Source organism: Bufo bufo, chromosome 11, assembly GCF_905171765.1.
Source record: "Bufo bufo chromosome 11, aBufBuf1.1, whole genome shotgun sequence".
NCBI classification, from domain to species: Eukaryota; Metazoa; Chordata; class Amphibia; order Anura; family Bufonidae; genus Bufo; species Bufo bufo.
The window spans coordinates 99,083,593-99,098,349 of NC_053399.1; the positions used below are offsets into that span (position 1 = coordinate 99,083,593).

General features: G+C 42.8%; 1 protein-coding gene across 3 annotated transcripts in view; it reads left to right on the top strand.

Annotated features, from left to right (window-relative positions):
- LOC120982344 (toll-like receptor 2) overlaps positions 1–13,873 on the top strand; it is a 30,966-nt gene extending 17,093 nt beyond the window's left edge. For all 3 annotated transcript variants that reach the window (XM_040412414.1, XM_040412411.1, XM_040412413.1), the window contains 2 exons: positions 8,556–8,662; positions 9,980–13,873. In XM_040412414.1, coding sequence (XP_040268348.1) covers positions 9,997–12,456 — 2,460 coding nt within the window. In that variant the 5' untranslated portion in view covers positions 8,556–8,662; positions 9,980–9,996 and the 3' untranslated portion in view covers positions 12,457–13,873. The remainder of the gene's footprint in view (positions 1–8,555; positions 8,663–9,979) is intronic.
- The last annotated feature ends 884 nt before the right edge of the window (positions 13,874–14,757 follow it).

Genomic DNA, 14,757 nt, shown 5'->3' on the forward strand with positions numbered 1-14,757 from the left:
GGTTTTTGGAAGGCAAATTTAGCTGAACTGGTTTTTAGATGCCATGTCCCATTTGAAGCCCCCCTGATGCACCCTTACAGTACAAACTCAAAAAAGTTACCACATTTTGGAAACTACGGGATAAGGTGCCAGTTTTGTTGGTACTATTTTGGGATACATATGATTTTTTTTATTGCTCTATATTCCGTTTTTTGTGAGGCAAGGTAACAAAAAAATGTATGTTTTGGCACCGCTTAAATTATTTGTTTTTTACAGCATTTAACCAAGGGATTAGGTCATGTGATTTTTTTATAGAGCAGATCGTTACGCACGTGGCAATACCTAATATGTCTACTTTTTCTTATTTAGTTAAGTTTTACACAATAATAGCATTTTTGAAACCGAAATAATGATATTTTAGTGCCTCATAGTCTGAGAGCCATAGCTTTTTTATTTTTTGACCAATTATCTCAGGTGGGGTCTAATTTTTGGCGGGATGAGGTGACGGTCTGATTGGTACCATTTTGGGGGTCATATGCCTTTTTGATCACTTGCTGTTGCAATTTTTGTGATGTAATGTAACAAAAATGGCTTTTTTTTTTTTTTTTTTTTACGGTGTTCACCTGAGTGGTTAGGTCATGTGATATTTTTATAGAGCTGTTTGTTACGGACGTGGCGATACCTAATATGTATATTTTTTTTATGTATTTCACTTTAGCACAATAATAGCAGTTTTGACACACAAAAAATGCTGTTTTAGTGTCTTCATGTTCTGAGAGCTATAGTTTTTTTATTTTTTAGGTGATTGTTTTAGGTAGGGGCTCATTTTTTGCGGGATGAGGTAACTGTTTTATTGATACCATTTTGGGGGGCCTATGCCGTTTTGATCGCTTGGTGTTGCACTTTTTGTGATGTAAGGTGACAAAAATGGCTTTTCTTTACACAGTTTTTTTTTTTTTTTTTTTATGGTGTTTATCGGACAGGTTGGATCATGTGATATATTTATAGAGCCGGTCATTACGGACGTAGCGATACCTAATATGTGTGTTTTTGTTTTGTTTTTTTCAGTTTTTTATTATAAAATAAGGGAAAAGGGGCTTTTTCTTTCTTTTTTACTTTATTAATTTTATTACAAACCCTTTTTTTTTTACTTTTTATACTTTACTTTATTTATGACATTCACTTTTGGGGGTCTGATCCCCTCTGCAATGCATTACAATACATCTGTAATGTAATGCATTGCCTGTTAGTGTATTACACTTAGTGATACACTAACAGGTTGCCTAGGAGACACAGCCTGAGGCTGGACAGGTTGCCTAGGAGACGGGCCTGAGGCTGGATCTCCTCGGCTCCCGTAGAAGGCATTTCCCGATGCCGTGCAAGGCATTGGGCAGCCTCTGCATGGCATCGGGCTGCCTTGTGTCGCCGCATCGGGTCCCCGCCACAGCAGCGCGGGGACTCGATGCGATCACTCACCCGACACAAACCTCTTCTATGTCGCGGTCAGCGCTGACCGCGGCATAGAAGGGGTTAATCCACCGGCATCGGCTTTTACAGCCGCGGACTGCTGGGCCACTGCAGTGATCGCGCGCGCACCGCTCCGGTGCCCGCCCGATCACTATGACGTACTATTACATCAAATTGTGGGAACTCAGACGTTCCCATGACGTAACAGTACGCCAAAGGTCGGGAAGGGGTTAATGGATAAAAAGTATATTCTTTTTCTGTCATTCCTTCTTGCTCTCTGGGGGTGGGTGGGATTGGGGGGTGGGTATTATTTCTAAAACTTATATATATATATATGCTTGTTTTAATGTTTGTTTTGTATATTTAATGCTGGAATAAAGAATAATTAAAATAAAAAAAATGTACATGGGTTAAGAGAGAGGTTTAAAAGATTTGCTATTTTTGATTGGTTGGGGAGGCACTTGCCGGCCATCATCTGCCTTCAGGAAACACACATGGATAAAGATATGGGTTAGATAAAAGATGGATTGGAGCAAGTTACCATTCAATATATACATCATACTCAAGGAGAGTCTATTAGTACACAATAAAGTACAATTTGAGTTTATTTCATATAAGGCGGATGATGGCGGCAGATATCTCTTCTTACCTTGTAGAGTTAATGACTTATTGATGGTAATAGCAAAGATATATATACATATATTGTGGTGTCTCACAGGGTGAAGTCATTGAGGGTATATATGTGTCTCCCAGGTTCTTAGCATATGCTGAAGAAAGTTATTTAGGAAAGGGTTAAAAAAAAAACTAAGCCTGGGTCCTGATGAGCTGCACCTGGGGAGTTGCTAGATAACGGGGCTGACAACACACTTGCTCAGAACTTCCTGGGAGTGAGAGAAGCCACATCTCACTGAAGGTCCAGAGCCTGCAAACTGCAAGTATCACAGGTTGCTGTTCAGACAGCGGGCTTATTTTGGGTGGACTGAGGATAGCTCAGCCACGTCCTAGAGAGGGACCTATTGTTTAGTTAGAGCCTGGACAAGGCTAGGTGTTCCGTTTATGTTTTGTGTTTTAATGCGACCTGTGAAATAGGTCTCCTGAGGTCTCCTTGTGCAAAATAATCTGACCAATCCCACTACCGTTTCACCTCTGGAAAGGTGAGCTAAATAACGGACTATCACAATATATATATATATATATATACCACCTCCGTATAAACCTGACGTTGTATAATTATATGACCGAAAGACAAAATTGTGTATTGTTGGCAGCGGGGGATTATAATACAGCGATGGACCCAAGTATAGACAGACTGGGCTAAGGGTAACGTTTTATATCACTAATTTTGCCAGGTTGTTACTGCAGTTTGGTTGGATAGATATATGGTGTTTATATAACCCTGAAGAAAAGGCATTTTCCTGCTACTCAAGGACACATCAGTCCTGGTCTAGGATAGGTGCGATCCTCGGTAACGAGAAATTGTTGGAAACGAATAAAATAAGCATTGGGTATGTCCCCATGTTGATGTCAGATTGTTGCACAATTGTAATGGAGCTTGGGTCCTTGAAAAAACAGAGCTCAAGGGCTTTTACATTTAATCCTCATTGGTTCAAGTTGTTAAGGATAAGAATAGAGATTCTGCTAATAGGCAATGGATTCCTGAGGGGGATATTATGTAAAAAAAAGGAAATGGTAGAACTCAGAGTCTAGTACAGAAATTAATGGATGCCCAAAAACTTTGTGCAGAAGACCCCTCATTGGAAAATTTGAGAAATTAGTGAAAAGGGATTAAAGAAGTTCATATGGAAAAAAACTCAAACATCCCTGTTTTTCAGGGGGGTCAGGTCTTTTGCGGAGGGGGAAAAAGTGGGTAAGCTTTTGGCAAACATTATTACTAATCAACAGAAAAAAAAAGTTGGATAGGCCCAGTAAAAAATAATAGTGGACAAATAGTTAAATCTCCGGAACAGATCAGTTCTGTATTCAATAAATATTTATAAATCTAAAATTGGGTACAAAAGGGAAGAATTATATCCATATTTGGATGGTATTCCCTTCAGGAAGCTTGATGAAGTTCAGAAGATAATATACAGTTGGATGAATTAGTGAGAGCCCTGAATTCAACCAACGATATAAAAAATCACCGGGAGGGGATGGGCTCCTGTTTGAGGTATATAAGGAATTTAGTTCAGTCCTTCTCCCGGAATTAACGGAGACCCTTATTGAGGCCAAGGGATCAAAAAAATTGGAAGAAGCCACTGTAGTTTTGATCTCTAAAGCTGAAAAGGACCTATTAAAACCAGGGTCGCTGTTGAATACTGATATTAAGTTACTAGCTAAGGTATTGGCAGATAGGTTAACTTCCTCGTGTGCCCTGTCATACGTCCCTATGATTCGCACATCCTCAGAGTAGCCGGTCTCTATTGGTACTCAGGGAATGGTGGTATGCATACCTGAGAACCTTGTGTGGGTATCCACAGTGAATACATCTTTGTTGCAATTCATTTGCAGCAGATCTGAAATCTGATAACTGGCAGCAATTTCTCCTGTCCCTTAAATACTGCCCTTTCGGGATGCCCTTTTTGAGTGCCGCTGGATGTCCACTCTCCCATTTTAGGAGATTATTGGTCGCAGTGGGCTTCCTGAAAATATTGGTGATGAGTTGACTGGACGTATTAAGGGAAATGGATAGATCCAGAAATGAGATTTGTTAAGGGTTATGACAAACTCCTGGAACAGCATCCTATCGCCCATCCACAGGACCAACACATCATCGATGTATCTAATCCATAATGGGATCGATGATGTAAAGCGTTCCAGGTCATCGCAGAATACAAATTCTCTCTCCCACCAGCCCAGGTAGATATTTGCAAAAGTTGGGGCACGGGGGCTCCCCAGTGCAACTCCCCTGAGGTGGGTTGTGTGTCAAAATAAACTCCAAAAGTTCCATCAAGAATGCGTTATTGTCATGCCCTGCTCAGACGATGTGCGGAGGTCTGCCAGATTAGCAGCACGTGTCTAGTCATTTGTTTTGTTTTGGAGTCGTGCTAGATCCGCCTCCCTTCAGGTGCTCTGGGTGGGGTCGTTGGTTTAAATTACTCTCACTCCCAGGGTGCCGTGCGGGTTATAGCTTCTGTCTGGCTGTGGAAGCAAGGAGTGAAGGATTGGCTTTTCCTGCTCAGATAAGATAAGTTGGTTTCTGATTTCTTTGGTTTGCTGTCTAGGCTTTTGTGTGTCGTCTGTCCCCTCCTGGTTCTGAGGGAGCAGGCTGCCCCTTTTTCCCCTTTCACCATCTCAGGGATTCTAGGGTATTCTCAGCCCAGGCACGAGGACACATTATTCCCACCTTCAGGGTCTGAATGTGGGCAAAGCAGAATAGGGAGAGCAGTTAGGGATTTGCTAGGAGGAGACCTTATCCCCAGCTTCTCGCCTAGAAAACTTGTTTGTTTTGTTATTTGTGTATCTTATATCCTGCCCGCCGTGACAGTTATGTCGTTTTAGATGTTCACCCCTCTGTTGTAAAAAAGTCATTACCGCTCTGCAGCCCTGCGCTTCCCCGGGTGGTACATTGGTTCCTCAGCTCACCAGCTGACCGGCGATGTCAGAGCTGTGTCTCCCTCCGGGTTGGCTGTGTGAGCGGAGGCACACCCCTGGGGCCGGGTGTCATCCCTTTAAATCTCGGCACATAGGAGTCCACTTCGCGGCCGTCATAGTGCCGAGGCTCACACCAGAGCCCTTTGTTAGTAATGCCGGCTCTCAAACTAGAGGAGCGCGGCTTTAGGCAGGCAATTCAATTTGTGCTTAAGAAGTTTGCTCCTGAGGAAGTGCGCAAATGGGATGCATTGAAACGCGTCAAGCATTTTATCACTCTTGCCAGTTATCACTGATGTTTGGCTGTATATGAGCTATATCAGTCTGTCACCATACTGGTCCTGAGTGTAGCACTAATTACTAGGAGTCCTCGGTTTAATGGCTAAGTGCATGGCCAGCATCTGAGTGACTCTTTTGTATGCATTTGCAACACTGTTGCTCTGACTGAGCCTGTTGTGGATACGTTCACTGCAGGCACATTGATCTTATTGACTGATAGCTTCCATCTGATGCGCAGTGCTAGTCTAGGCGACATCTACATAGTCCACTGTGTGCATGGACAGTATCAGTCAATATTTCCAGCAGTGATCTGTGTGTCTGTTTGCAAATAGACACCCAGAGGAACAGTTCACGTGACTCACACACATGCCTATGGTGTGCAGTATTTAACACCTGTGTAGTTAATTGTGAACAACGTATATTCACCTCCATTTGGCCTGTAACACATAACGATTTATTTGGTCTATAACATTTCATGATTTGGATTTTATTCCCCTCTTTTTAATGACAATAAAACGAATAAACCATTTTTTTAAATTTTTTAGCTTTTAACGCCCTCTTTGATATTTGTTTGCGGTACTAATTATGTTGGACGTATACCTTCACATACCCCCTTTCTATATTTGTATTCGATCTCCTATATTACTTAAAAAGATGGGTATAAAGCCCACAGGTGAATGCCCTAGATGTGATGAGGAGCAAGCAGGCCTCTTCCATTTGCTATGGAGATGTCCTAAATTGTTCCCATATTGGTCAGAGATAGCGCTTATTATTAAACAACTATAGGAGTACAAATAGAGGCTTGTATATTAGGAGGTATGATGCATCTGCGGATCTAAAAAATGGCTAAACTAATACTTTGTAAATTATTGTTTCAAGCAAGACTCCTCATTTTAAGAAGATGGATTAAAAAAGATCCCCCCACTGTGACAGGGTGGAAGAGAGCGGTGGACCATATAATATATGATAATAGGGGTAAAAATGTTTTGTTTCTCAAACTGTAGAACCGCTGGTTGAACAAGGATGCATAATATTTGGGTGTTTTTTCGGTTTTTTTCTCTCTCGTTCGGGTTAAGTAACATAGTACATAAGGCTGAAAAAAGACATTTGTCCATCCAGTTCGGCCTGAGGGTTTGCTGGGTTGGGGGTGGTTTCCAAATACAGGGCTAAAATATATTATGTTTCGTGTGAAATTTTATATTTTGTAATATATTATTGAATAATAAAAATGATTTAAATGAAAAAAAATCTAATGTGTATGGGGGTCTTCCAACAATGGCAGATGTCAGGGGAGATAAGGACTGGTTGTAGGATTTCAAGTGCTGTGTGTCTGGAGGGGACAGGGAAGTCTGGAAGACATAAAGGAGAATGGAGGGGTGCAGAGGAGTCTAGAAGAGACAGAGAAGTCTGGATGAGATAGTGGAGTCTGGAGGAAACGGAGAAGTCTAGGGGGGACAGAGCAGTCTAGGGGGGACAGAGGAGTCTGGAGGAGACAGAGGAGTCTGGAGGAGACAGAGGAGTCTGGAGGAGACAGAGGAGTCTGGAGGAGACAGAGGAGTCTGGAGGAGACAGAGGAGTCTGTAGGATACAGAGGAGTCTGTAGGAGACAGAGGAGTCTGTAGGAGACAGAGGAGTCTGTAGGAGACAGAGGAGTCTGTAGGGGGACAGAGGAGTCTGGAGGGGGACAGAGGAGTCTGGAGGGGGACAGAGGAGTCTGTAGGACACAGGGGAGTCTGGAGGGGGACAGGGGAGTCTGGAGGGGGACAGGGGAGTCTGGAGGGGGACAGGGGAGTCTAGAGGGGGACAGGAGTCTGTCATCCACCCCACACCCCCATTGCAGACATATGCACGCTTGGCCAGGCCAGTATGTGACCATACTGCCGGTGTATGGTGAGTTACTCTGGGTCTGTTAGCCCCAGACAATGGTCAGTTCCTGAGCCCCGTCCACCCTGTTTTGTGATGGATAACAAACAGGCATTTCCAGTTTAGCTTTTGTTTGACTTCTTGCTCTCTCTTGGGGCTGTCACTCACTGTGGCCCGACTGCACACACTCTGAATTCCTATAAATGATTCACTACAGGGAGGAAGAGGTTAATTGCCAAAGGCACTGCTGCGTTATGGCTGCTTTATGCAGGAGAGAGTCATGTCTCATGTCTTTTTTTTTTTACTGCCACCTGCCCCTTAAAGCGCCCACAGACCGAGAAGGTAAATGGATTTCATGTCTGATCACAATGTCAGTATATGAGTGATGTCATCAGCAGGGGGCGGGGCTGTGACTACCTCTCAGACAGGATATACAGGCAGGTTGTCAGCAGTAATAGATGTTCCTGTAGTATAAGATGTGTGGATCTCATGTCTGATCACATGTCATTATATCAGTGATGTCAACAGCAGGGGGCGGGGCTGTGACAACCTCTCAGACATGATATACAGGCAGTAACTTGTTGACCAATTTATATGCCTTAATGTGCTTATACACATCCAATAGCTGTCAGACGAACAATCTAACTGTACTAGAACTGAAGTAGAACCTTCTAGTGGGAGCGGTGATTGGAGATGCACAGCCTAAACAGAAACAATGTTGTAATTTCAGTCTGCTATAGACTTGCATAGTGTTATTAAACAAGTCTTCAGAAGGTCAGTGTGTTGTTTTTTTTCCCTTCCAAAACTTGCATACTCCTGTATAATAACTGTAGAAGATTTCTTTACTTCTCAGTGCACAGATAGAAAGTCCTGAAGTCTCTGAGTATTAGCTGGCTGAGCAGTAAACCTTTCACTAGTGCAGATATAATACAATACAGCGCAAATGAGCAGGATATATTACAATAAACATATAACTGCAGTTCACCAATATGAAATTGTATAAGGGCACACAATAACATAAATCACAGTGCAAGATAGCCCTTTCAAGAGACTAAAGTAGGAATAGGGGCAAATGCCCATATTCCAAAGTACCCTTGCCCCAGGGCACTACAGGTATTCTATGGGGAAAGCAGAGAAAAACTGCTGCCAGAAGTTTCTGTCAGAGTCTATCTCCCTGGAGGACAAAATGATCGTGCAAAATAATTCGTTTAGCCCAATCCTCTCCCCCAAGGCGGTGTTGGGAGCTCCTCAAACACACCGCTGTTCTCTGTGTGTTTGGATGATAAAAGACTAACGTGTATGGCCAGCTTAAGGCCTTGTCTGAATGTTACTGAGGGTCTGGTGATCTGGCTGACATCTATTTCCCTTCTCCATTTTAGGTACCGACTCCTGGATTAAGATGAATGTTCCGGCACAGAAGCTTTGTAATAACTCCACGGTCATGTGATCTGATGCCTGTGAGATCCACAATAATGAATGCTGTGAGGTAAATTCTGTGAATAAGGCTCCATTCACACGTCCGTGGTGTGTTGCGGACCCGCAACACACCCGCCCAGCACCCCTATAGAAATGCCTATTCTTGTCCGCAAGCTGCAGACCAGAATAGGACGTGTTCTATCTTTTGCGAAGCTGCGGACCTGAAGATCGGGGCCGCGCTCCGCAAATGCAGATGCTGACAGCACACTGTGTGCTGTCCGCATCCATTCCGTCCCCATAGAGAATTAATGGGTCCGCACCCGTTCCGCAAAATTGCGGAACGGATGCGGACCCATTTGCGGACGTGTGAATGGAGCCTAAATGTGTATAATATGTGCTGTCCATCTGACATCCAGAAGAGAGGGTTTTCCCAGGGAGGAGATGCACTCGTGTTTCATGTCACCTCTGGAGGAGGCAAGGAGCCGTCTCTCGGTCTAGTTTGGCTGCAGCGGGCACGTGTTAGGTCCGGTATATGCGCATGTCATCGCTGCAGTGGTGGTGGTGGGGAGGATGTAATGGCTGCCCTGGAGCAGAAAGGCTTCAGAACTCTGTGTATAACTTTTTTGATTAATTTAAAAACAAAAATGGTTGTTTATTAAGACTGGCGTTTTACACACCAGTCTTAATAACCCCTGCGCTAGCAATGGCGCTGGCCTCTACATAACTTCGGCGTATCCACCGAGCTTCCTTGCTGGCGTACATTTAGAACATTTTCTATGCCTAAAACAGACATAGAAAATGATGAATAAGACGGGCTTCCCGGCCCGCCCCCTTTTTTAGACCTGGCGTGAGCGGGGAAAAGCCACAGATCTATACGCCACAAAACAGGCGTATATCTGATAGTAAATGTCCAACATGGGCAGGTTGACTTTCTTCAGATGTCCCTTAGCAGTAAATGAAGAGGACAGTCCATGTATGCTGTGCTCTTCATTCATTCTGGGATTCCCGTTCTTGAGGACAGGACTCACATATATCGGGCATCTATGGCACATCCTATCGCTATGCCATAAATGTCCAGCTGGGATAACCCCAACTTTTTCCAGAAAGCAGACGCAAGAAGGATCCCACATGCCCAAACCTTTGTTCCAGGGAGAGGTAAGTCTAGTAACATCTGATTCCCCTCTCCCCATTTAAGACGCACTGACAGTCGAACCCAAGATTCACATGTATGGGGTCCGGAAGAATAGCCTTCTGACAGGTGTAGGGACAGTTTAAGTTCTACAGCAGATGGAGTACGTGAGGTTCACTAAGACTTTATCACACCTTATAAGCTGACTTGATAAATTAGATATGCTAACTCTTTTGACTTTTTTCTCGTTTCTCTTAGATGTGAAGGATTTAGGAATGTGTCACCACATTGTGTACTTGGTGTTGCACCTCATCTCATTCTTCGGAGTAGTCAAGTTGTGTGAATCGGTATGTGACATCAGTACAGACGAAAAATATGTCTACTGTAAAGGAGAATACCTGAATTATGTTCCTCAGAATCTGTCGGAGAAAGTGGAGTATCTGGACTTGTCCTTTAATAAAATCACAGAACTGAACAGAGGAAGCTTTTCTCGATACCCCTCCTTAAATACACTAAACCTGAGCTTCAATAACATTTCTCACATAGACAATGGATCATTCGAGGCCAACCTGCTCCTAAGGAACCTGAGTTTATTTAATAATTCCCTTGAGGAGATCCCAGCTTCATCCCTGGAACATCTTAAAAGCTTGCAAATCCTTGACTTGTCCAATAACTTCTACAGATTCTCCACATTGGGGAAAGAGTTTTACAAACTGGTGAAATTACAGGTTTTATCCATAGGCGGTCCATTGATTTCTAGAGTACTAAAATACGATTTTGCAGTCATCCAGAACATCAGTCTGCAAAAGTTTGCTTTAAAGACAAAGTCAAGTTTGGAGTACTATGAGCATGGGGCTTTCTCGGTGCTGAACACCGAGGTTTTCTGGCTGGACATCGCTCTGGATAGCAATGCCAGTATGTTAAATGATATGTTAAAGGACTTGGCAGGAAAAAATTTGACCACTCTCCGTTTCCGAAACTTATTTGAGTTTTCTTATTATGAACATGTGTTGGATATATTCTCCTTCTTGCCTGACATTAATATAAGAGATCTGATCTTCTATAGGGGAAAATTTAACGAGAATCTTCTCCGTCTGGTCTTGAAGAATGTTCAGAGTTCTAAGATCAAAAACCTTTTACTGCTGTCTGTAGATTTTGCTCGTTCTGTGACGCACAATACCTTGAATAAGACCATTAATGACTTGGTTTTACAGAACTTGGTCATACAGGATGTCACTAACCCAGATATCCTGAGGTTTGACTGGACCTTCACTTGGTTCAGCAAAGTCACTTATCTGAGCATCATCAACGTCAACTTTAACTTTGTTCCCTGTGATGCTTGGGGCCAAATGGCTAATGTTGTCTCACTAAATATATCGAATAACAGGCTATTTGCTGCATACCTTTACAACTTACAGTGTCAGCAGAATGTGCTTCCAAACATTGAGACTTTCAACGTTAGCCATAACCAAATAGACAGTCTGAGGACCATCTCATTACTGACAGCTAAGTGGCCAAAGCTCACCCAGTTAGACCTTGCGAGTAATGCCATTGGGAGCATCATTGAGTCTTGTGTGTGGAATATCCGCATCAAAATTTTAATTTTACGGAACAATATGCTCACGGTGGATGTGTTCCGGTGCCTTCCTGTATCCTTGGAATATCTTGACATGTCTAATTCCCATTTAGAACGCTTGAATATTAGTTATTTTGACCAAGCTACAAACCTAACAAAGCTTATTCTAAAAGATAATAAAATCATGTTCATCCCAGCAGGCTGGAACAGCCCTAACCTCCAGGTCCTAGCACTTGAAGGGAACTCTTTTGGAGTCATTGATCAAGGTTCTTTCCAAAATCTGGTTCAATTGAAAGAGTTGACTGCAGGAAACAATCCTTATCATTGCACATGTGACCTCCATGCTTTCATCACAGATACTCTTAAGGAGGGGTCCTTATCGCTCTCTGACTGGCCAGAAAAATACTATTGCTACCATCCGACATACATGCTGGACACCAGGATTGAATCCTTTAGCCCAGGGAGGCTGGAATGTGATGTCCGCTTAGTGGTGGCTGTTTCTGTCTCGGTGACAGCTTTTGTACTCATCATCGGCATGCTGCTTTGCCTCAAGTTTGATATTCCCTGGTATTTGAGAGCAACATGTCAGATAATTCAATCCAAATACCGGGCCAGAAACAGTCAAGAAACAAGAGAATATGCCTTCCATGCCTTCATCTCCTATAGCTACTCGGATTCGGATTGGGTAAGAGGAGTGTTACTGTCTCATCTAGAAAACTCCAACCCACCATACAGAGTTTGTATTCATGAGAGAGACTTCCTCCCGGGGAGATGGATTATTGACAACATAATAGAGAACATTGAGAACAGTCAGAAGATCATCTTTGTGTTGTCTCACAACTTTGTCAACAGTGAATGGTGTAACTACGAGCTCTACTTCGCCCATCAGAGGGCCATTGGCCATTCTTTTGGAGACGTCATTCTGGTGGTCAAGGAGAACATCAAAATGGAGGACCTGCCGAAAAGGTTCTGCAGACTGAGAAAACTGCTTAGCACTAAGACCTATCTTGAGTGGCCTTTAGAGGAGAACCGGCAACCGTTCTTTTGGTTCCAACTCAAGAGCATCTTGGGTAAAGGCAGCAAAAGTCTATCTGTGCTAGATAACATGTCAATGATAAATGAAACTATTGATGTAGGCGTAGACAGAAATTCAGAGTAAGAGATAACTATGACCACAAAGAGCAACCTAAACCTGTCCCCCTGTACCTGAAGCCACATGGTGGGTGGTTAGTGTTGCTAGTGTCTCATAGATCCTCACTTGGATACCATTTCACAGGTTGATTTTACAGATAACCTCTAGCATTGGTGCAAATTTTCTCTGGTACAGATCCTCAGTTAGATCATGGTTTAAACTCCTGACACATCCAGAGCTGCATTCTTAATTCTGCAGGTTTAAGCTCAGGATGCCAGACTTAATACTTTACTGTTGACTCCCGTTGATTCAGTCTTTGATCAAGAACATGTTCTGTTTCGTTGTATTGTGGGTGAAAGTAAAGTGCATTGCTTTCATGGAGACCAGCTTAGCTGGCACCAGTTTGAATGCAGCTTTGGATGTGAATGGAGTATCAGACATTATGCAAAGAAAGTATTTACAAAGATTTAACCTATACAATAATGGAGAGAAGTGGAGCTCATCCGTGAGTTTATGGGACCTTTTTCCTGCAGAGGCTGTCTGGTCTCTTGTGTCTACTGTGAATTAACCTTTTCTATACATTTACTTTCAGTCTACAGATGGATTATTATCATTGCATTTGTCAACATGATCCTCCAGCTTCTGCACAAGTACAAGTGTCTGCAGCTTTAGAGGAGTGGAGCTTTCCACCAAAATGCATTTTCCAGGAAATCTGATTAATAACGCTGGCCGAGCTGGGGACTCACATGATATCAATATTGCCGGATAAGTATTGTTTGTGACAATCTGGTTTCTACAGACATGCCTGGGGGCCTCACTCCAAGGCAGAACTGTCTAGTTGAGAGCAGAGAAGGAGCTGTATTAATCAGATTTTTCCAAAGCTAAATGGAGCTCACGTCTGCCAGTAAAATAACTTCTGCCATGCAGTGATGCCCACTAAAGGCAGGGTGGTCGAAGTATATTATAGTTTCAGCACAATGGATCACTCTGTGTGTCCTGCTGGTGGCAGACAGAGCCATCGTTGTATGTGAACACTTTATAATGCTGTGAATGTACAGTATATATGTATTGTTTTAACATTATTGTTATCTGTTAAACGACTGATGATTGTCTACATAAAGGCCTATGGTTGGCCAAATGAATTATTTTCCCCCGATCATTGCCCAGTATACATAGGGCCAGCGATCAGCAAATGCTTGTTATTTGCTGATCACCTCTTCTATAGGGACATAAAAAGCATAGTTGTTGGAAGCACATCTCTCATACAAACAAAGATGTAATAGGCAAAGTGTATGGGTATGAACGAGCTTGGGTGACAGGGCCCTAGGTCATAGGTCGGGGACCAGTAGCATTTCACCCAAAAAAAATAATTATCACCTGTATCCCTGAGTCGTTTTTTCTATTCAGCCGGTTCCCAGATCTGCCTCGATTTCTGGATAGACTTTATTGGTCACATATATACAACATGAAAAAAATCAAGATGAAATCTAAATCTAATGCTTTCGACTCCTCACTTAGACAATAAACTAATAGTGGATAAACCTAATCCTTACATACCCATAGGACTGGCCATCACGTGCCCGCTGCGCACTTCCGGTTGGACACGGGCGGCGCATAGGTATGATGGCGGTTCCAGACGCACGTCATGACGCTATCCAAACACAGGGGAAAACTCGATTTTAATGACTTGATCTTGATTGGTGAGTTGCGCATTTAAATAGATCACATTTTCAAGGAGAGCCGCGCCCCAAACGCGCGTCAGGGTGCGCGAATCTTCTGGGGTGACTACTCTACCTATGGGTATATAAGGATTAGGTCTATCCACTATTTGTTTATTGTCTAAGTGAGGAGTCGAGAGTATTAGATGTAATAGACACAAGTCTTTATACCCTTATACTAACTGATTAATGTCCGATTACTATTTATCGCCTCTGTGTTGACTAAAGATTTATATTATCCCTCTATCTACTTTGGTGTATTTCATCTCGATTTTTATCATGTTGTATATATGTGACCAGTAAAGATTCTTGTTACTTTTTGAGCCATTTGAGACTAAGTTGTTTTTTGTATAGGTCTGCTCGTTTAGTATTGAGTTGGCTCCTTTTTTGAGGGAATTGTATGCTGCCCACTCTTTTATTTGGGTTTTTATTCACTTTTGTATTATGTAACCTGCATGTATTAACTCTATTTCTGGATAGGCTGGATGACAGCTCTCACGAAAGTCACTGTGGTCACCCAGCTTCCTAAGACTCCTGAATGGTAAAGCTGCCCGATATATCGGCTCATAAATTGTGTCTGTTTGGCTACACTCATTGACAAAAGTAAAAT